This window comes from Porites lutea, chromosome 8 (assembly GCF_958299795.1).
Source record: "Porites lutea chromosome 8, jaPorLute2.1, whole genome shotgun sequence".
Lineage (NCBI taxonomy): Eukaryota > Metazoa > Cnidaria > Anthozoa > Scleractinia > Poritidae > Porites > Porites lutea.
The window spans coordinates 33,022,794-33,046,945 of NC_133208.1; the positions used below are offsets into that span (position 1 = coordinate 33,022,794).

The 24,152-nt window shown below is 38.6% G+C and overlaps 2 protein-coding genes and 1 long non-coding RNA gene across 3 annotated transcripts; 2 read left to right on the forward strand and 1 right to left on the reverse strand.

Moving 5' to 3' along the window:
• Positions 1-4,017: 4,017 nt before the first annotated feature.
• Positions 4,018-5,868, reverse strand: LOC140945594 (uncharacterized). Its single transcript, XM_073394607.1, has one exon. The coding sequence runs from the start codon at positions 5,866-5,868 to the stop codon at positions 4,018-4,020; it is 1,851 nt and encodes a 616-aa protein (XP_073250708.1).
• A 3,121-nt stretch (positions 5,869-8,989) lies between these two features.
• Positions 8,990-10,278, forward strand: LOC140946877 (uncharacterized). The gene is made up of 3 exons (XR_012166871.1): positions 8,990-9,102; positions 9,422-9,532; positions 10,178-10,278. It is a non-coding gene; the product is annotated as an uncharacterized lncRNA (long non-coding RNA).
• Positions 10,279-11,270: 992 nt separating this feature from the next.
• Positions 11,271-22,711, forward strand: LOC140945595 (uncharacterized). Its single transcript, XM_073394608.1, has 12 exons — positions 11,271-11,397; positions 13,718-13,843; positions 14,260-14,418; positions 14,994-15,089; positions 15,430-15,546; positions 15,890-16,003; positions 16,684-16,806; positions 18,451-18,591; positions 20,517-20,630; positions 20,835-20,966; positions 21,341-21,439; positions 22,350-22,711. The coding sequence occupies exons 1-12, from the start codon at positions 11,271-11,273 to the stop codon at positions 22,442-22,444; spliced, it is 1,443 nt and encodes a 480-aa protein (XP_073250709.1). The 3' UTR covers positions 22,445-22,711.
• Positions 22,712-24,152: the final 1,441 nt, after the last annotated feature.

Genomic DNA, 24,152 nt, shown 5'->3' on the forward strand with positions numbered 1-24,152 from the left:
CAGTTGTCACCAAACTCTGTCGAAGCAGAAAGCTATGCATGGCCAGTATAGCTGCCATTTATGACGAGTGTTTTAGTAAAGGTTCAATAAATAATACCATGCATCTAGGACATTTAAGGTGACAAGCACAGTATTTATATCCGTATTGAAAGTTTGAGTTTTTATCTCAGGGGTAAAGAATTCTATAAAAGACAGACATAGGTGAACTACAGTAAAACCACGAAACAATAAAATATATTAAATAAAATATGATCATAATAAAATAAGGCAAACTGAGGTAAAGAGCAAATAATAAATAAAGACCTTTTTAAAAAATATTTTTGTGTAATCCTTACTGTCAGCTTAATTTCCTGCTTTGTTTTGTGTTTGATTAGAACTGAGAACTACGTTATTTTTTTGTAGAAAGAAAAAACATTGCTTTAATAATGTTAAATCGCAGTTTTTTAGTTGGACCCGGGGGTTACTTTAAAAAGTTTCAAAATGGAAGGCGCCACCTCGGGGTCCGAGCCCTTGCTTTTCTATATAGCACCATTTTTCACACAGTTGTTCCCCTTCGTTTACCTTCTATTGACAAATGGTACCCCTTTCACACACGTAGCCCCGGGATAGACCTTTACATCCCTTTAAACTGCTGTTAATGCACTGTTTTAAAATATGAATAAATCACAAAACGAGGTTTATTCTCGACGTTTTCACAGCCATAAATTGCATCTGTTATAAGCCCTTTAGGGCCTTTTTATAGACCGAAATTTACTTCTAACAGTAATATCCCGCCCCTTTATCACCTGGGCCGGGTTGTTCGAAGTTAAGTTAAGGTAACCCAGGGTTAGTGGGAAATTTGAAATCAGATATGAGAGCTTAAAAAGCAAATTCAGTTTAATTCTCTTTGCCTACAATTTGATGATTGGATACTCTAAAGAGAATAGAGAAAATTATCCGAGAGAGTGCCTTTGATGAAAAGATAAAACATTTCGGGTTAAAATTTAACCCCGGGTTAGCGCTAACCGCCGTTCGAACAACTGGGCCCAGAAGCCTGAAAACGTACCTCTTTCGGGCGGAGTCTCCATGTACATTGAGAAACTGATCGGGCGTTGATAGTTCCTTGAAAGGAACTGCGCAGCAAAGAAAGGTGCAGGTCGACAATTATTTAGACCCGTTATAGTTAAGCTGGTGTAAACTGTTTGTTTGTTAATTCTCATTAAAAAAGCAAGCAATACCTTAGACGACCGTCGCAGGACTCTCGCAGGGAAGTAAACTTTAATTTCAATGAAGCTAGACCGTAGGACAGCAACAAAACATCAGCTAGAACAAAACCATTTCATCTGTAACCAGTTCTTGATCTTAGAGAAAGAAAATAACCTTGATCCACCTAACCTTTTGCGCGTCACTTTCCAGACTTTTAGCCATTTATTATTTATATAATAAGCGACTTTACATGTTTTCGTTTTCCATACAGGTGACTGAATTATTGTTAGTATATTAAAATGCCAAGAGACAAGAACTTGGTATGGCCATAATATGAAGAGAGCATATCGTCTCTCTGCTTCATGTAGAAGATTTTTTTAGTTGCGCTTAGTGTAGTGTTTCACGGTCAGTGAAACATCCGGATTTAACCGAAATAAATGCACACAACAACAGATTCAACATGACACTTGACCATGTGCTTTTTAATTACCCATAACTCATTTCGACCGTACACAATTACATCATCGATACTACAATCTCTCCTTTTTTCCGAATAAATCATCCAGTCCGGTTTCTTAAACAAAATAACAATACAAACTATAACAGTCTCTCAATGGCTACTAACTCAAGGGAAAATGATCCAATGTCAAAGACTTAAATCAATACAAAATGACATTTTCATAAAGGTGAAATGTCCTTCGCAAGAACTGTCCATTGTGTAAACAAAGTCTTAACCAAGTTCGTAATCTTTTAGTTTCTCAGGTTGACGATTGTGGCTAGGCCGCAACGCATAATGCTGAGTTGAAACTCTTGGTTCCTCTTCCTGATTAGTTTCTGGGTCTTCTGACAAAGTCCCTTTAGGATTGCTGGTTTCTGTTTCCTGTGATTTGTCCTCCACATACTTCTGTAGATGGGTAACATTTCTTTTGTAGTGAATGCCAGCAGGAGACTTAATTTCCACATGACCTCCATGGTTGTTGACCACTTCATAGGGTGTGGCTTCAAATGATGGTGACAGCTTGTCTGACTTCGGTTTCTGAAGAAGAACTTTGTCTCCCTCTCTCAGGTTAGACTCACAAGCACCTCTCAGATTATCAGCATAGTCTTTGCCTTTTTGCTTTCTTTCACGATCTCTGTCCAAGACTTCACTGTCATTACTAGCTGAGCGCAACTCTTCCACACCTGGGAGCTTTGAACGAGTCTCTCTTCCAAATAACAGTTTAGCAGGACTCTCTCCAGTAATTGTGTGTGGCGTGCTTCTGTAACCAAGCAAGAATTTCTGCAATTCCTTTCGACAGTCACGTCCCTCGCTGTGCGCAACCCGCATCGCTTTCAGCAGACTTCTATTTTGTCTTTCAACCTCGCCGTTGGCTTTTGGCCACATTGTAGTTGACGTTCTGTGTTCAATGTTGTTGTCTTTGAGGTAGACTTCAAACTCTTGTGACACAAACTGTGGACCATTGTCTGTTTTTATTGACAACGGTAGTCCATGAGTAGCAAACATTGCTTCCAGACAGCTAATCATTTTGCCAGATGTCACTGATTTGGTTACAGCTACTTCAAAGAATCGACTAAAATAATCAACAACCACGAGTAGATATTCACCCGTCGGAAGGGGTCCTAGCAGATCTGCCGCAAGGTATTGCCATGGCTGTGTAGGCAACTCTGTTCTCTTCATTGGTTCTGGGGGCAAAGGTTTCCCGACAAGCTGGCGACCATGACATGTTCTGCACCTTTGTTCTGCTTGACGGTCTATACCGGGCCACCATACTTTGGTACGGAGTCTTTGTTTAGTCTTAACGATCCCTTGATGGCCCTCGTGTGCCAGATCCAGTACTTGCTTGCGAAGTTTCATCGGAATGACTAATCTAGTTCCTCTCAACACTAACTTTCCTAGCACAGTTAACTCGTTTCTCACAGCTTTAAAAGCTGGCTCGCCGACAGCCCAATCATTGGTCTGAACACACTTCCTTAACATTGCAATTTCTTCATCTTCAGCAGATGCTTCTTCAATTTCCTGGATAGGTATGGCTCTGGGGGCTGCATTCTCTGCAACGTACCGAATGTATTCTTCCGCCACATTTTTGCTTTCGTTTGAAATTTCTTGGGTTAGGCGAGATAAAGCATCAGCTATGTTCTGTGGGCCTGGACGATACATCACTGTAAACTCATATGGCTGAAGTCGTAAGACCCATCTTTGGATTCTCGCAGAGGGCTGAGATTTACTTGAATAGATCACTTCAAGTGGTTTGTGATCAGTTTCCAATTCGAAATGTTTTCCATATAGATAAACATGGAACCTTTCGCAAGCCCAGACTAGAGCCAGAGCTTCTCTTTCTGTTTGAGAATATCTTCTTTCAACTGCTGTTAGACTTCGGCTTGCGTAGTAGACTGGTCTCCAATTGCCATTTTGTTCTTGAGCAAGAACAGCACCCAGCCCAACTGGACTTGCGTCAGCAATGACTCTTGTTTTGGCATCTTTGTCATAGTAAGCTAATGTTTCTGCACTTGCTAGTGTTTCCTTCAGAGCTTTGAACGCTTCTTGTTGCTTCTCATCCCATTTGAAGGTTACACCTTTTCGTGTCAGCTGTCGAAGTGGTTCTGAAACTGTGGCCAGATTTGGAATGAATTTTGCACTGAAATTCACAAGTCCCATAAAACTTCTCACTTCGGCTACAGACTCAGGCTCTCTGGCGTTGACTACTGCTTCAACTTTGGATTCTGTCGGTCCAATACCACGTGTAGACAATAGGTATCCCATAAATTCTAACTGGGGCATCTTGAATTTGCACTTCGCACTATTCAAGGTCAAACCTCTTTGTTGCAATCTTTCTAGCAGCTTCTCGAGCCTCTCATCATGTTGCTGGTCATCTTTACCATGAATGATATCATCAGATATATTACGCACTCCTTCACATCCATGCGAGCTTGCTGGATAGCATGCTGATAGATCTCAGGAGCTGAGGTTACACCAAACATTAATCTCTTGTAACGATAAAGTCCAGCATGTGTTGTGAATGTTGTGATGTCACGTGATTCTTCACTCAGTTCCAGTTGATGATAGCCCCATTTAAGGTCTAACTTAGAGAACACACTGCTTTGGGTCATGTCCTGGAGGACCTCATCAACAGTGGGAATTGGGTGTCTTTCTCTCACAATAGCTTCATTCGCTCTGCGCATATCAACGCACAATCGAATCTCACCAGAAGGTTTGGGAACTACTACTATTGGGCTTACCCACGGTGTTGGTCCTTTCACTTTCTCAATAATGTCCAGCTGCTCTAACTCATGCAACTTGCTCTCTACTTTCTCTCTCAGACTGAATGGCACTCGCCTGGGATGCTGAACAACTGGATTGACTTCTTTATTCACATGGATCTTAACTTGATAATCAGTTAACTTGCCCACTCCTTCAAAACATGCTTTGTATTTATCAACAAGGTCTGGTGTACTTACAACATTAACTTGTGGTCCCAGTCTTAGTGCATCTAATTCCATGGCTGTCTTCCTGCCCATTATTGGCCTGCCTTCATTGCAGATGACAATAAATTCAGCTGTGACATCTTTTCCAGCTAGGTTTACTGATGCTTCGAACTTTCCCAGTGTGTCCAGTGGTTCTGAAGTTCCATAAGGATACAATTTCTGATTTGTCTTTTCTGACTTGCACTTTACTCCTTTTTGCTTCAATTCTTCCCACGTCTTCTGATCAATGATATTACATGATGATCCTGAGTCGATGAGAACTCCATTAAGAATGACACCTCCAACTTGTAAATCGACTATCTCTGATCCACTCCTGTCCCATGTTTTACCGAGTCCCACAGTAAAAGCATATTCATCATCTTCACCATCCTCCACGCAGTTGACTTTTCCTCGTCCACCTTGTTTCCGTGTGTCCTTTTTCTTCTTCTCTTGTTTACTCTTTGTCCTGCAGACTGAAGCAAAATGTCCTGCCATGTGACACTTTGTACAGGTTTTAGATCTTGCCGGACAATACTTGTCACGTGCGAAATGTCCACTTTGTCCACATCGGTAACATTTCAGACTCTTCTGATCACTTTTCCCATTTCCTCCAGGTTTGTTGTCTTCCTTGATGGCATTAACAGACGCTCCCACATCACCTTCGATCTGTTTGGCTTGGGTTTGAGATAACTCCAACGATCGAGCAATCTTCTGCGTGTCTGCCAATGTTAGCCCTTGTCCCTTTCCCAGAAGTTTTCGCCGAAGCTCTGTGGACTTGCACTTATCAATGATTTGATCACGTATTTGCTCATTCTTCGTAGCACCAAATTCACAATTCGCAGCTTGATTACTGAGCCTTACAACAAATTGATCGACCGTTTCATGCTCTTCTTGCTTCATTTGGCGCAAAATGTGTCGCTCGTATGGTACATTCACTTGTGGTGTAAAGTATGCATCGAGTGTTCGAAGTGCAGCCGTGTATGCATCGTCGTCTTCCCCTGCAGGTGCACCCGGATCCGTTAGGGTTTCAAAGATTTCTTGGACTTCCATCCCTGCGCAATGTAAAAGCAACGCCTTTTTTCGAGCGGCTACTGTGATTCCACGACCATCGACGTAAAATTGAAATGATTTTCGCCATCGCCGCCATCTTGGCCCCACACTCGTGCTATCTCCTCGACAATCAAATGGCTTAATTCCGCGAAGTTCGTCATTTGTCGCCATAACTTTCCTTCAAATAGACGTATCTTCGTATCACTTTATCCTCGTCGCCAATTGTAGTGTTTCACGGTCAGTAAAACATCCGGATTTAACCGAAATAAATGCACACAACAACAGATTCAACTCGACACTTGACCATGTGCTTTTTAATTACCCATAACTCATTTCGACCGTACACAATTACATCATCGATACTACACTTAGATCCTTTATGCAGTGGTGTAAAAATTCAATGTCAAAATGATCGCTCCATGTTCTCTGTTAAGGCTTCTTGCTTTGATATTTGTTATTACTGACCGTATCTTGCACGCGAGACATTTAAAGGTGCATTCTAAAGGTACACATTCAAGCGGACAGAAGAAGACACAATTGGAAGGTGCTAACACAACTTCTCAATGCTCTAACTCGACTGCCCATGAAAATTCGTGTATCCCTGTTCATATTCCTGTTCCTGTGCCCATACAAACTCCCGATGTAAACGAACTGCACGTCTACATCCATGATGGTAGGTCATTAAAGGTACGATAACTTATAACGAAAACAAGAAGTAGTGTGATAGAGTGCTTCCAACATATATGAACACTCCTCCTTTGTACTCTAAAATTTCTTTTCTCGTGTCACCTTTAATGTGCACGTAGTGTTTTATACTGCGTTTATTTTGCCACGGAACTTAAACAGTTGCAAACTGCCTGCTTCATCTGCATTCAAACGAAATGACTCATTTCTCACATGACCTGAAGATCGAAATGCAGGAGACTAAAATTTTTCCTTGAAATATTATTTGCAATATATATTATTTTCAGTCCTAAGTTATGACAAAAGATGTTTTGTCTGTAGCGTCAGACAAAGAAGGTGCTAACATCTCTTTGTCTAAATACAGCTACCTATAAATTAAAGATTTTTGTTGACTTATTTAAAGAACAATGATTAGAACCGTTTACCAAAGGCCTAATATCAAGCATGTAAAGAAAAAGAATGCTTTCAGAAATTTGATTTCAGATTGTTTTCTAGGTCAAAGTTATTATCTTAGTTTTTCCTCCTCGACTTATTTAAATGTCAGTCGTCGAGGAACCAGTTTTACCACCCACTGAAATAAAACGGGTTGAATTTACAAAGCAGGTAAAAAGTTCAGAAAAAAGGGTTCGAATGAAAAAGTGTCTTACTCAATTTAAGTAGCTGATATAGAAATTGCGATTGAGAATTCACATTCATGAAATGTCTGATAAAGAAAAAAATCCAGGCGGTGTAAAAAGTAACCGAAATTTTTGTTCTGTTCACTCAGAAAGTAAGAAGAGATTTCAAGTACTATACCTGTATAAGGCATATTCCCCATGGGGAATGCGGATATGCTTGAAGCTTTAAATAAATAAAAGAATACTTAGATATATATTTGGAGATTACTCGTCTCCATACAACACTCTTCTCTCAAAAGTCAGCTCTACTTCGTTGTGTAACAAACGCATTCAAAATTTTCTCATTCTGTTATATAAGAGTTTGTTTTTCACTCATTTTCCTACTTTTATGAAGAATATGTTTTCACTCCGGTCCTCTTCCTATGATCTTCGTGGCAACTACATTCTTTCACTAAGTAAACCTAAAACAACTACCTATGGTCTTAAGTCCTTTTCTTACTTTTCAGCTAAGCAGTGGAATGCACTGCCGGACCTTTTTCGTACCAGTTTTTTTGCAGCCTTTAAGACCAAAATACAGGATGTTACCTTCATATAGATTCTTTTTGCCTGACATACTTAAACTTAAAATTGTGAATTGTAAATAGCATTTTCTTTTTTTTATGTGCTTATTATTAATAATATTATTTTATTATTATTACTTATAATGCGTTTAATTTATATATATATTTCTATATTATTTTCATGTAGTGTCAGCTCGAAGATATTAGCTTGTTAGCTACTCTATAATTCGAGCATAAATAAAGTTTTATGTTATGTTACGTTATGGGGAGGGGGCGGGGAAATTCCCATACAAAAAAAAGGACCTCTTGACACTATTGTCTATATATGGAGGTTAGAGAATTGGAAATGGCTTTTGCTTTCAGGAAAACCTTGCTTCTTTATTTTACTAAGAAAAAATTACTATCATTGCTTTTTTTGTTTAAGGTAATCACTGCAAGAACGGAGGCATCATGACAAAACACAAAAACCACATGTTCAAGTGTTTGTGTCCTCCCAAATATGGCGGACCTCTCTGTGAAGGTGCGACAAGAATTGTAAACTGCAACAACCTTTTTTCGTTTATCCTGGACAATACAAATCAATTTTTAGGTGACAATTTTCCCAGACAATGATATATTTCTTTGATAAGTATTTCATATATATTTCTTTGGTAGACAGTTCAAGGGGCCGATAAACGTTATGTTCACACCCCGTTCGCTAAATAATTTTCCAGAAATGAGCAACGTTTGAACAGATATAAGATCAATAACGACAAGGCAACGGCTTCAAGAGGTCACAGAGGAGCGTGCGTTCCCTGCTAGCAAGTCTCTCCTCGTCGTGAGAGACTGCTAGCAGGGAAGAGTGTGCGCATCTGCCAACCGTGAATATGTCACACATTGCCATTTTAAAGCAATTGCATTTTTCATGTAAAATTTGGACAAATTTTTATCCTGCGTTTGATCCAACAAAAATTGTCGAAAGGAATTTTCACTCCAAAATTGCTTGAGCAGTGAACGTGTCCAGAACACGTGTAACACTCCAAATAGAATAAATGTTCAGATTAGACGCCTTGGACTTCATTTAAACATTTACAAGCCTACATAAGTTAAGCCTTACTGAAAGATGTACCAGCGCATCGTGGTTATTGCACAATTTTGGAGTCCGTCTAGGAGGAGGGGAGTTCTCATTGTAGAGTCAAATGTAATAAATGACTGAAAAACGGAAGGGAGCAAGCCCAGGTGTTCGTTGATGCTGAGAGATATCTGTATCTTAAAGCTTGTCAAGATTGAGCAGTAGATTGTTGACGCGATGACTGAATCCTTTACGAATTTAAGCTGGAAAATTGATAAAATGCCAATAATAATAATAAAATATATGTATGGTTTTAAAATTAGTGTCCGTCAATATAATTTTCAATCATTGTGCTCTTCTTTGGTGCAATTACTTCTTTCAGATACACTATTTTGCTACTATAATCCTTGTAAAAATGGAGGCACGTGTGAGGAAAATGGAATAGGTTATAAATGCAGATGTACACCGGGGTTTGAGGGACAAACTTGCGAAGGTGAGGACATCTCTTCCATTTATAGCTTTGTAAAAGTATTTACATTTCATCGAAATCATATTAATAGGTTTGTTTATTGTTGAATAGGTCTTGCAACATGCATGGTTAGTGCAGGAATAATTAAATTATTTCATTTACTTGTTATAAATCAAGCAAATAATGATTTTTCTATTTTTTTTTTTTTTCGGTCACAATTTTCCTTTCACCGTAGATCACATGTCAAACAAAATCTCGCCATCAATACTATTTGAAACATGCATGTCTTTTGTCAAAATGTTGGTGTCTTGTGTAATGATGCGTTTGTTATATAATTCAACAGAACAGAATTTTTGCAAGCCCAACCCTTGCTCCATCCATGCTAAATGTGTAGAGACTCAAGACAGCTTTAAGTGCATCTGTGAAGAGGGTTATAAAGGAGAGAAATGTAAAGGTAAATAAGTTTCATAAATAGAAAACAGTTGAAGCCACGATTAAAATAATAATAATCATCATCATCATCATCATCATCATCATCATCATAATCATCGTCATTGTCGTCGTCGTCATCATTATTAAAATCATCTTCAACGGAATATTTAAGGAAGGGTTCTACATTCTGCTCAGTTTCTGGTATCTTAGGGATTTCTTGTAGAAATGACCTGATTTGCTTTTCAGGCGGCTATCCTTTTCTAATCATTACAAGGCTTTCATTTTTGTTTGCTGCTTTCTTTTTATCCACACAATGTACATGTTTGTAATTGTCCTATCAATTTTCTTTTGCTGAAAGATGACTGTTTGCTGGACAGGCTTTACCCTTTCTTTTTCAGTTATTATTATTTTTTTTAATTTGGCCTGTTGACGTTTATTCCATTACTATCCTGTAACATTAAGGGTTGCGAAAGTGTTTCGTTTCAATCTTATATGCCTGGATATGAAGGTTAAGCCGTTACAAAATAATGCAGGGCTGAGAAGAATGTATCTGAGAAAACCCAGACTTCATGTAAATCCTGAAGGGCGTTTATTACGGCTTGTACAATTCTTATACTGTAGACCCTGATGAAAAATTCTGAAAAAATGTCTGTCTATTTACTTTCAGATATCGATCCATGCAACCCAAATCCCTGTCAAAACGATGGAATATGTAAAGACGTACAAGGGGAAGTCCAGTGTGAATGCAAACTTCCTCATAAGGGAACAATCTGCACAGGTCAGTTTCTCGTCACAATAGCGTGGGATGCTTCCTACGGTCTATCTAGCCTAAATACCACTAATTGAAGCCATCGTTTGTTCAAATTTTGTACAAAATCGCTAGATTTGCATGGCTTCATAGGACAAGGGAATGACTGTATCAATTCACTAAAAGTGTACAGTTAGTGAATATAAGATTAAGTATGATTACCATATTAAAGTCTCACGAGTTATGAAAGACAGTCATGACCAACTATTGGCAAGCTAAGGATTCTTAATTGAGGCAGACTTGAAAATATATAGATGTTTTCGAAATACCTCGGACTAGTAACTTAATGCTCGGGTCGGAAGCATTTATGGGCAGGTGCAGCCGTAGCCTGAGTGTTTTGCTATCATGCAAACAGAAATGTGCGCCACTGCAAAGAAAGTAGTCGTAAAGTTGGTATAAAACGGTGTCTTAAATATTTGTCCATTATTATTGCCTCAACAATACAATATAGGAACAGTCAATCGATAATTCAAGCCTTTAATGAAGCTATAGTATATAAATTTGTCGTATTGGTTGCATTAAGACAGAATCCATTAGGAAACTGAGTAATTTTGATTTTCAATGGACGAAATCCTTGTACCGGAATAATTTAAAGCGCATTGCATTCTTTTTTTACATTTTTCAAGGTCTATAGATGTAACTAACATGTGTAATAACACAAAAGAAAATTTCTCATGGGGACCCGAGAAAATATATGTCAAAATTAACAAAATAACAGCTTGCATATGAAATTTTCAGAATTTTACCTGTGTTTTCACAATCCTAATGAAATTTGGCACTCATTTTCCCGGGCTCCCATAAGAAATTTTCTTTGGTGTTATTACAGGTACCTAATTACATGTCTAACCCTTGAAAAATGCAACTATTCTTTAAATAATTCTGGTACAAGGTTTTTGTCCACTGAAAATTAAAATTACTCAATTTCCTGGTGGATTCCGTCTTAATTTTCTGTATGCTTTATTTTTCACAAGAGACACTTGTATGCTATCATAACCCTTGTCATCATGGTGGTACTTGCGTGGAGAATCCACTAACACCTTGTGTCTGCCCAAATGGATATATCGGCCCTCACTGTGAAGGTAACATCTTAGACCAAATCTAGCTTTGAAGCAACACCAAACACCCCAGGGTAAATAAAATCTTGTGTCCAATTCATTTGTGTCTCTTTACAGGTACATACGCCTATAAAGTAGCCAGGTACAGTTGAATTTCGATTATCCGGACTCGTTGGGACTTCAGTAAATACAGTGTAGTCCAGATAATCGTAAAATATGAATCAAGTTAATGAGACAATAATGAGACGGGTTGCGACGGTATGCGCAAGCTATATTGGTTAAATGCTTGAATATATAGAGAATACTTCATGGAAAGTGTAGGCGTACGGTATTTACGCACGAGTTGTTGACGTATCAGAAATCGAACGAGTGAGCACAGAGAACGAGTAACATTTCTTACACAAAAACAACGAGTGCAAAATGACAACGAAAACGAAGTATCAGCGTTTTAGTAAAAACGTTTGTTAAAAGCATAAATGACGGTAAGGATATGAGGGAATCCAATAACTATAAGTAATCTTAACTGTTTGTTCTCAATGCACAATTGAAAATGAGTGAATCTAAGTTAAATGGCCGGTTTCAATATAAGCTTAACTTTAGCTTAAATGAAAGGCAAAGTAGCTCCGATAAAAAGCACAACAAAAGCTTACGTTTCGTTCCGTTTTTCCCTTTCGCTGTTGTTTCGCCGGCTCTCTACCGTTAGTTACCGTTTTCTTTATCGACAGTGAAACAAACGAAACTATTCCACTCCATTTCCGAAATGTTTTACACTTTTTTAGCGAGAAAAACTCTTTGAATGAGTAAAACTTTTCTCGTTGAATGTGTGCGAAGCGGCGCTGCCAGCTGCAATATAAAAGGGGGGAATTTTGGCGCTTCTGATTGGACGTATCATTTCTTTTACGTGTGAAAATCATCGTTTGCTCCTCTGATTGGCTAGAACTAATTTGCGTACGAAAATTTACGACATAGCTTTTTGGTGAGTATTTCTCAGTATGTATATGATAAATACTGTTATAAAATAACTAAGATAGTATGCGCGTTCTGATTGGTTAAAAACATATGGTTTATTGTGCCGGTAAACTCATAGAAACTTGAAGTTATTTTATCCCTTCGGCTCGTGATTTACAAGCTTTTCTCGTGTTCTCCCAACATGGTTTATCACGCCGGTAAACCCATGGAAAGTGTGGTCTATTGCTTAATGAAACCAAACGCTAAATGAAGTACGCGCAAGTCCTGTGCGATATATAACAAGGGTAGAAACAGGAACAAATATGAATTTCGGTCAAAGAAAACTTGCCGGCTCGAGAAATATCATCCTCAATACATGTGGAGAAACATTTAACGTGGTCAGTAAGGCGCACTGGCACAGAGACAACCTCATCTCACGTAGAAATCAAAATCATTTGGGTGCGAATACAAATGGACTATCATTTTTACTAAAACAATTTTTAAAATGACAACATTGAAGCAAAGAAACCGTTCGTTTTTGTTGAATTTACAAAGGTGCTAGGTTTAATAAAGAAACGCAGCAAAAATATTTCCATAGTTAAAGTTATGTATTAACCGTAGGAAATGCCCTATACCCGGAACACTTAAATTTCTCAAGCATGTTAAGGCATGGCGCAAGTTTTGGTCTCGATCCCCCACGAAGATAAAGCTGTTTTTCTTCTACGGCCATGCATTTTAATTCTAAAAGTTGCAAAAACTTTCGAGATAACTTTCTTTGAAGGCGTTGAATTAATTAGGGTTGAAGTGATATAGTCACGTGAAACGTGACGTCATAATGATATTCAAAAAGAAATTCAAATTAGGGTAGGAATGGTTGATTACAACTAAGCTTGAACCATGTGTAAATGTTTGTTTTACCGTACGAATTTTTCCGTGGCCGGAACGGAGAGAATTTTAAATTTCTTAAAAAGATACTAACAGGTGAAAAATGTCACGTGTCCTATTTTGCTTAATTACTAATTATATGAAAAAAAGAGTCAACTATTCCGGGCAGATTCAAGCGAGAAATGATGATACAATAACAAAAATACTGTATTTAATATAAACTGTGTGGCATCTCGCCACCCTATTTTTAGTTTTCTTTTCTTTCCTGGACTCGACCATAAGTGGTCACGTGACTCAGATATCTGATTTCGTACGTTACAGGAAAATTAATGTTACCGATTTTCCCGAGGTTGCCAAATTTTGGAAGGTTCCGATAAATTTTAACAAAGTTATGATCATTATAAGATTTTATGCAAATGAGCCCCAGGCCATGCCTTAACATGCGTGACAAGTTACATGACGTCACAGTAAGATTTCATCATATCACTAATGATGGCCTGCTGTGCTTTAGATCACGTGTGTCACCCGAACCCGTGCGTCAACGGAGGGAGCTGTCAGGTTGAAAGCAACACTGGGCACCAACGATGGACTTTCAAATGCGAATGTCCACGAGGGTTTATTGGAAAACTGTGCCACAGTATGTAACATATCATGGGTATCAAGCATTTCTTAGGATTTTAGAATTCGGTCTTCCCCTCTATTTTCAGAAACGCTTGATCGCCGATAAGTACCAAACTGATTCTACAAGAAGACCTTAACGTTAACATCGACGATTGAACTTTTTCAGTTTTGATGAATATTCCACGTGAGGTTTTGTTAGATAGTGTCATTTGTTATAACAGACATTATTATTGCAGGCAGTATCAGCAAGATTGAACTACCAGGATACACTCCTTCTTTTCCGGAAGGTTATCTACTAGCACTAAAGAGATAGGCTATCTATCGGGGTACATGTACAGTAGGTCGAGAGAATCTATTCTGTGGTGACGAGGATGCGAAGACAGGCATGCATGTTCATAAGAAGCTAAAATACTCTCATATTTCTATTCGCAGTTCCGCATCCATGTTTAGACTTTGTTTGTTTAAATGGTGGAACCTGCTTTGACGGACAAACTACACAAGATGTAGCTACAGACTTAGAACTGACTTCTCGACCCTTGATGAATGCTGTCTGCCACTGTTTGCCTGGCTTTACAGGGAAGAGATGCGAAAGTATGTAAACTGCGTCTAGAATGTCTTACTTGCATTGGAATCGTTCCTGAAATTGGGATAAGCGGGTTGTATCACTGAATAGGGCAGAAAATTTCCACTAAAAGTTGTGAATTAATAACGACAAGAGCCGATTGGAGGCTGCCAATGGTAAAACAACTGCAAAAAGGAAGTATATCGGTAAAATTTGATGGGTTGAAGAAGAGAGAAAGCATTAACAATCGAATTGATGGTTTTCGTGAGGTGCAAAGGTATTTGAGATGGCCGCTTACAACAGTTTGTAACAGTACTGCATTGACGTAGAATCTTTGTTTTGTAATGGTAGTCCCTTTGAGTGGTGGTACTTTACGAGAGGTTGTCGAACACAGAAGCCTGTGTTCAGCCTCCCCCTTACCTATAGTTTGATGGGGGAGGTGGCTGTATACATGCTAGAGGGATAAGGTCGTATTGTCCACATGTAGCCTGCGATCAGGTCTAGTTTTAGAGATATAGGGAGGGTATGATCGAAGGCTAATCCACATGTTAGCGTAATAAATGTAGAATAATTTTTGATTATTTGGTTTCTTTCGCTTTTTTAGCCAAAATATGTGACATGTGCCACATAAACGCTACTTGCATCAATAACCGTTGTGTATGCAACGCCGGCTTCATTGGAAATGGATTTCAGTGTGATGGTAAGCAGAGTATTATACACTGTGTGAAGAGTACAATTTTTCAAGGTAACACGGTAGACTCAAAGAATGGCCCACTGCTTTGAAGGCAAATTAGACATACTAGACAAAAGGAATTTCTTAGAATTTCGAAATTTTGTTTCTGTTACCGTAAGGTGAAGGTGTCGTCTTCTCACGAATTTTAATATGCTAAGGTCAAAAAGTAACTGAAGTTAAGAGTAACAGTTGGCAAGACTTAATTGTGCACCCATATTCTTGCTACTGATTGATTTACTACCTCACCTTTATCAAACAGCTGATTAACTAATTTCCTGTATATGTCTTCTGTGTTGACTCATTTCAGGAATCGACGACCCGTGTAAGCCAAATCCTTGTAAGAATCTGGGAGTTTGTACTTTGGGACCTGACAGGTCTTATACATGTGAATGTAAAAAGGGATATTGTGGGCCACACTGTGAATGTAAGTTAAAAATATATTTTAAAATGCATTTCATATGTTCGTTTTATACATTGTAAACTAATCGTATTGATCGGTTAATTGGATAACTGAGTCCTTTAGTTTTTTTTTGTGAGAAAGTTGTGCCACAATTTTTCTCACGTCCAATGATAGCGCACAACAGTGTCGCTGGGTGGTAAATGCACTGATGATTTCACAAATGGAAATTCACCTTGGAGGGAAAATAAGTACAGTTGTATTACATTTTATGAAATCTTTAACTACAGAATCGTAAGTTTTTTCCATATAAAGTTCACATAATTACTTCTCTTTTCTCTTTGTTTGTCAACGTGGCATTTTTTAACAGCATTATGCGATCCTTGTGTGAGCAACCCCTGCCAAAACAATGGAACATGCACACCACATGGCAATTCCTATGTTTGCACGTGTCCACCAGGTTTCACAGGAGTTAACTGTGAGCGTAAGTACACCAGCATCGTTGTGGCGTGCCCATCAAACTTTTTTTACTACAGGTTTTATGGGCCGTTACGTGTCTAAGATGTTCTCATCGTCCAGCTAGACAAATTCATACAAATTTATAGCAGTTTGAGGGTACATTTACACTATACTGGAAAGCTTAAAAATATATATATACACCTACCTAATTATAAACACCTGTTCACAAAGCAACGAAGAGTGTCACAGAAACCTATTCAATATGTGTTGATATAATTTCAAGACCTACACGGCGCAACAGGAATTTTTCGCTTCTTTTACAGAGACCTCTCCGAAATCACCCTTCTTAACGGTGAACAGAAGTCTTAACGAGATGGCTTTTGTCCTGGAGCACGAGCTATCCATGGATAGACATTTTTTAGCCTAATAAATTATTGGAGAACTGAAAATGCATAGCTACTTACATAATTTTTTCATTATTCTTATTTTTTTTTAACAGTAGTTTTAATTTGGGTAATTCAACCAGTAATTAAAGTTTTAAAAAGTTCAGAAATAAAATTTTTGATTTTCACACACGTCAGTTTCTATAAGTTACCAGTAAAGTTTTGAAAAGCTCAGAAATAAAATTTTTGATTTTCACACACATCAGTTTCTATCAGTTACTTAATTTTGATGTGTAAACTTGACTAATTATTGTTCTTTCAGTTACTTTACCAAATCCGTGTGATTCACAGCCTTGTTTGAATGGAGGAACGTGTGAGAATGATTTAGCCAAGAATGATTACCGCTGTTCCTGCAAAGGAAAATTCACGGGAAAAAATTGTCAAGGTATTTGACTTATTACAGTCTTTATGGTAGGAGTAATCGGAGCTTAGGAGAGTGCGTTCGATATGTTTGTAAGGCGTACAGGTAGCAGCTAGTTGAGGAGGAAGGGTGGATGGTTATTGCGATTATAGATTAAACCCGGTTTCCATATGATCGCTACGATCGCTGTGATCGCTGAGAAAAAAAGTTTAGCGATCATATAGAAACCACTCTCCAGCGATCGCAGCGACAACGATCGCTGAGATGGAACTTTTTACATCTCAGCGATTGTTGTCGCTGCAATCGCTGGAGAGTGGTTTCATATGATCGCTATGATCGCTGTGATCGCTGAAGTTTTTTTTTTTCTCAGCGATCCCAGCGATCACAGCGATGGTAGCGACCATATGGAAAGCGGGCTTTAATTTGATCATGGCATATTTTAAACGTAAGGATTGCTTGTAGCGAAACCTCTATTTAAACTGTGTATCATTATGAAAAAGCCTTGAAGGCTAGTTATATCGTATGGTCCGTCTCAATAAGTGCAGTAGTTTGGTCGAGTGTGTTGATTTCAGTGATTTGAGTGGAGCTACTGTGGGCTGTTTATAAGTTTTTCCGAATAAATAACATAGGCCTAAAATGTTCGTTTGTCCGGTGCCGAAAACATCACAAGTCATGATGAAACGGTGCCGCCGAGCTACACATCTCGGTAGATTTATTATTACTTTGTGGCACAACGGCCGCCAAGCTACACATCTCTGTAGATTTACTTTGTGGCACAACGGCCACCGAAACCTTTTGAAAGATGAACGTTTTGAAAGATTTAGCAAACACAGATCGATATTAGACCTTCACCAAACTCTTAAAAAATGTACGCTTTACGAGGATTCAGCAAAACTTTTAAAAGATGAACGCAAAATAAAAGAGCTCAGCAAACGCTTGAGGGGGCACGAATCACTACGTTCACGAGTTAGTTGGTCAAAGTGAGGCAAAACGTAAGCAAGCGCCTCAAAACGAGGCAAATGTGTGTCGACGACGACGACAAATGCAATCTGGAAAAAACCTCCCTTATTGATTGCACAGGATAACCAATAATGTACAGAACACCCAATACAAATTAGGGGTTGCGTTCTCGTACCTCGAACGCAATAAGCTTGCCTTTCTTAAAAAGAGAACCTTCAATTAATCACTTCACCAATAGTAATGTAGTCTGGACCGGTTAGTCCGTTTTTTGAGGCAGGAATCTTATTATTGACAGCAGGAACACATTAGCCCCGATAACGTCATAGCCTTTCTCTTGATTTCACAGATAAAATGCGGGGGAATGAAATAAGGGTTCAGTCATGTTTAGGTTGGTTTGACGGTTGGGCAGGCTTCCAGTTCTATGATGCCAAAGTTTATTTAAAGTTGTGAGCGCTGGTCCTTACTTGGGCATCGTGCCAGTTGTGGTAAATTCACTGTGTCGTAACGTCATTACGCATGTAATGTTCTCCAGCTGCCGTTCTCGCCGTTTCGTTGTCCATAGCAGACAACAAATTGTTCCAGTCCTGGTTCACTGATTCTTTGCGCCAAAAATCGGGGATATTAATTTTGGCGAGGGCAAACTATTGTGAAAAACGTCACTATTTAGAAATAAAAGGCATATATATTCATGTAAAATGTTGTTTTTAGAGTGCAGCTGTCTTCAAGCTACTGCTCCTACCGGAGAACCTTTGGTTGCAAAATGTGACCTCGAAGGAGAGTGTTACTGTCAATCTTTTCAAGGTCGATCTCCCACCTACACGCAAGATAAAGGTTGTGTAATTAAGCTCGGTAAGATTTGTAAGCTTCTAGTCACTCTACAACGATCCACTGCATGGCAATCCTTTTTTATCAAACTGTTGAGATGGTATTTTAAAGAACTTTATGAAAATTCGCTTGATCTAGCTCTTGACGTCTAGACCTGCTATATCTAGAGACTGTAGAACAGGTTTGGTGCCCTACGTAGTCCAAAGGAATACGCAGTGGCGAGCGAATACAGTCAGCTCTTTGAGGCGGGTTCTTGTCATGAGGGCATCCAGAGTTGTTCTTTTACTTCTTTATGTTGCTCTAAAAAGCGGAGTGAATGAACTGCAATGTCAGTTTAAGCAAGGTGGCTGTCAAGAGAGATTTGACTCTATCACCAAATCAACTGCAGTAGTAATACCATGAAGGTATCAATAATGGCAAGCTAAGAATCAAACCATAATAACCCATATTGACTTAAGTATACACCAGGCCTTCAAATGGCGACTTTCAAATTTAATGTTACTGCGTGCTAACCACACCACCCCCTCAAGTGTAACGCACTACACTACCATATCAGCCCCACTTTATTTCTTATGCTGTTAAAGAAAATCGCGGGAAATGGTAGTAAGAACAATTTTAGGCCAGGTTAGATATCATTAATACATGAAAAGTATTATTATATTCAACTCTATTAACTTCATAATTTCACTAGAAAACACGGTTGTTTCTTCTTACCTGTTGGAGACCCAGAGACATCTTCCTCAAATGACCTCAAATACCATTTGCTAGATGTCCGGAAAAACCGCACGAAGGTCAAGACCATGGCTCTCATAGGTGTTTGGGCCTAATTTTAATGCCCTACCTTATAATCTGGTTCTTGGAACTCTCGGTTTTGTCTTGCCTTGCCAGATTCTTTTGTTAATGATTGTTTTTTTTTAACGAGTTGCTTAAGCCTTATAACCAAACATGTTAAATTTATGTTTAAATCCAGACGGAACATTATTCCTTCAGCTTTTGAGGTACGAGGTTCGGAGCTGCGAATCGCTATAAAATTTACTTTTCTATGTTTTAACAATTAAGATAATAAATTAACATTGTTTCCTCTCTGTTTAAGAAAAACCATGCGATTCAAATCCTTGCAAAAATAATGGTTCATGTTTCCTACAGAACGTTGGCTTATCTTTTGTGTGTCTTTGCCCAGACAAATATTACGGGAAAACGTGTGAATGTAAGTCATTGTTAGATACACTAAACAATAAGCATACAAACGTCCCGGGGGGGGGGGGGTACTTTATACTTTAGTGGGGATGTGCTGCTGGGACCCTGGAACCCTTAACCTATACCGGAGCTAGTTCAGCTGAATTTTGTTACCCTATACTAGAGTAAACTCCCCAAAATACCCCTATCCTAAAGTAGCTGTTTCCCTTGTCTAGATAAAATCTTCAACCAACTGATCAGTTTCCTGAAAAATGATACCCTGTTCTAGACCCAAACGCTCTGATTTACATACCCTATCCTAGAGTAAACTGCCTGGAAAGCATACCCTTCACAGCGGCACATACCTATATAGCCCATATATGGCAGTACCCCCCCCCCCCGGGACAAACGTACACTTACACTTCAATCGACCTTCAATTTCAAATTTTGTTTTACAATGTTCTTTAAATAACATCGTCAAAGTGAATTCAAAGATTCAACTAAGACAATTCTCTAGCGAGATATTGTTAATGAAAAATCATATCCGGCAAACTTCAGTAAAACCACGCTTTACATATTACTTTGCAGTCTTCTTTTTTAAAGATTATTGTCTCAGTCAGACGGGTTAATTTTTAAACGGTAGCTCAATATGTTTTCATAATTTTTTTTTCTGCAGTCTTCTTTTTTAAAGAATATTGCCTCAGTCAGACGGTTAATCTTAAAACGGTAGCTCAAAATGTTTTAAAATTTTTCTTTTCTTTTGAAAATTTTAGGCACCGAATGTCTGTGCAACAATCCATGTTTAAACAACGGAGTCTGCGTGGATATTTCCACCCACCTTGTCAAATGCACTTGTCTTAGTGGTTTCACTGGGAATTTTTGCGAAGGTAAAATCGGTTTACTCTTTAAATCATATGCTGACGACCACAATGTTTTTTGTATGAAGTACTGCTAAGTCTATGTAATAATCTCTATCAAACTATATATAGCCGCAGTTATTACTTCAGTGATGACATGTGTTGCACTGTGGACTAGCAAAGCCTTTACTTTCCATATTGACTTGCAAATGCATTTTCTCTCCCTGCCAACAGCTGTCATTCCTACTGTTGGTCCAGGGGCATGTCACTCTAATCCCTGTGTGAATGGAGGAACTTGTGTTGATAGAGCGTTTGGGTCTTATGACTGCATCTGCACCCCACAATTTACCGGACCTCATTGTGAAGGTAAATACAATCACGGCAAACGTAACTGCCTTTATTGCTATGTTCATCTGCTATTTGTTTCATGATTATATACAAAAATAATCTTTATTCAGGTAAAAGGATCGATTAACATAAATAGAAATGCCTTTAAATCTGCATCCAATTGCAATATCTTATTCACCTTCCATCGTAACTCATCGCTTTAGCATCAAAACTATTCTTTATCTTTAACTATCTAGTTTAGGATTTTCCAACGGCGGAATATTTGTTTTGTTACTCAAAAATCAATTCAGCATTGCCCACATATATTTTGCGTCAACGACTCAATTCTTCCCGGAGATTACGAGCCACTTGTATTGTACATTATTTAACTTGTCTCCTCTCATTCCCTTCAGTTGATAAATGTACAGACTGTGACACCAATGCGGACTGTGTAAATGGAAAATGCCGATGCAAGATAGGTTATGTTGGAACAGGATACGCATGCGTTAAAGGTAATCTTACTGCTACGAACTGAAGATGATAGACAAGAGAGTTCATCGTGCAGGCGGGACATGTCTCAGTACAAACTCTCTTACAGGCTAAGGCCTAACGTTTAACTTTTCATGAGAAGAACTAAACTGGGTGGGGTTACGTTCATGAGAAGTTCGATTTCTGTATCAGTTAAGTTTGTCTCCATGAGTTTGGGTTGACCAACACGTTCTATTCATCTGCGTCAGTTGGTTATGTTGTATGATTGATTTGATCCTCAATTATTTCGATGTATGATCCAACAGACAATTGGGTCTACCCAAATTACAATTTGGTTCATCTCATGAAAAGTTTGAAGTTTAATTTTGGTTTTATTAAGTGAGCTGTTATAACTTATCATAACTTCGTTCACTGCTAACTTTGGTCATATTTCTCCTTGACATATCCCATAAAATTAAACCTCATGGGGGGAATATTGGGTATAGCGCCATGAATGTTCCACTGTTGCTTCGGACCTTCGTATGTAAGTTTTTTTTTTGTGCACGTGCGCTGGCAATCCTAACAAAAGCAAAGACTGGCGGCCCTTTCTACGTCCTTGCTATGCGTATCTCTAGCGTTTATTGCAGGGGTTTTGTTGCTGTTACGCATCGCTGCGGCATTTCTATGCGGCATGACCTTCGTGTTTCAGTCCAGGTTTGCATCACCGGACAGTTGATCCAAAATTGTTGCGCCAGTGCTCATGGCGTGCCTCAAAAACTTCAGGAAAGGCTGTGTGATGCTTTAAAAAGGTGTTCTTACATTTAGAAAAAAAGAAACTCTGAAACTTCCATTGCTAGTTTGCTGTCCATTCCTTTGGGGCTCAATTTTGAGGGAGAAAAAGAAACAAATATACAAACAAAAACACTTTGAATAACCGTGGACTTTAAATTTCAGATGAAAAAGAGAAAGAATGCGAGGAGGTTGTGTGTCCCATTACTCAACACTGCGTCCGAGGTGTTTGTGTATGTCTACCAAGAAAGTTTTGTTAACTGGGTAAAACTATCCTGTCTTGGGCAGTTATTTGTTTTCACTTTGAGTAACGTTTCGTTTAAACCCAAAGGCGTCCTAAAACATTCTGTCGAATGTACAATGAAAGAGAGAGCCTGACGGATATAAGTTGTAGCATTAATTGTAAAGGTTACCCTAATGCAATACTTGTGTATATTAAATAGATCGGGAGACACTATTGGATCAGTGACGTCAAACAAGATTGCCGCCATTTTAGATTTCACTGATCGTTCGAACGTTTTTTTCTGTCAACCTGTATCAAATATCACAATTAAACAAACAATTAAACATTTCGCTACAAGCGTCTGAAGAAATCGTTTGTTTTGCTTTTTTTATATTAAAAGTTAGAATGTCGATTTATTCCTCTCCCTCTTTTTGCTCTGTGGAAAATGTTGTTTAACTTAACCTTAACTTAACAGGCTAAGTGACTTTTATGTTCACATAAAAGATATAACTAAAAGTAGAGAACGCTAGGAGATATAGCCTGTTTGGCCTAGGGGTTTTTATTAGGAGTATTACTGAGCGGCGAAGCCTCAAAAACGCGCGTGAAGCGCGCGCGAACGCTCCCACCTCAATTTCTTTGAGGTTTCTCTGCCCTCGCCCGCCTTTATTACTTTGCGCGCCCGACCAAAACTGCCATGCTACGCAGGCTATGAGAGATATTAAGTAAAGGACTAAATACTTTTGGATATATATCTGTACCCAAAATTGAATATCAGTAGGCAACGCATCACAAAGAAAGAACTAAAATACTGTATACACATTAAAACTGGCGGATTTGTCTATTTCTTTTCAAAATAGAACGTTCCCTCGACTTTATGAGGGCATAAAAATTCACCGGTTGGCCCTTTTTGGGCCCTTTCAAAGACCCAAAGGACAGATTTCGCTATTTTCGGATTTTGGTTTGTCGATTGCCGTGTATTCTAGGAAGACTCTGCATGAATCGAGTAAGATCTTTGTTGAGCATGCGCTGGATGTTGTTAATATACAGGGTCCAACCCAGGCCTGATAGCCATACATACACACATATATAACCTTTATTTTAACTCGAATTTTAGAGTAGCTACAATGTGTAGCTAATACTTTCGAGAAACAAATTAAGATCTCTAAAAACTGAAAAAAAAAATTCACACACAAAATAAGACAAAAATTAGTGAAAACTAATCAAACGTATTGAGACTTTGCACACGTCACTTAAAATCATTAAAAGTGTATGCACAGTTCCTTAATTCGTCGGGAAGATCGTTCCATTGCTGGGCAGTTGGTACAGCGGGCTACGTTATATACAGACGATTAATGCTGGAAAGGCAGTTTCAATTTATTATTAAAAAGAAAGCAAAACAATTAAAGGACACAATCATCCTTTTCCCGTAAACTAGGGGCATTATACTTCAGTGTTTGTCTAAGTGTCTCAATACACGTAAACTTCCTAAATTTTGGTCTCTCCGTTGTTGTAATTTTCACAAATGTGCATAACAAGTTGAAATCCTTAGCTGCAGCTAGTGATACTATGATGGACCTTTCAGCGTTCCAGTATATTAAGTCAGTGAATTCACCTCATGGAATGGAATCCATGACAGTCGTGGGTTCTTAATTTCACTCCGGTCATTCACTCCGGATTCCAGGTACTGGATTCTGAATTCTTTGTCAGTGGAACTTCCTTAATTGGATTCTGAATTCCAGCGGTTA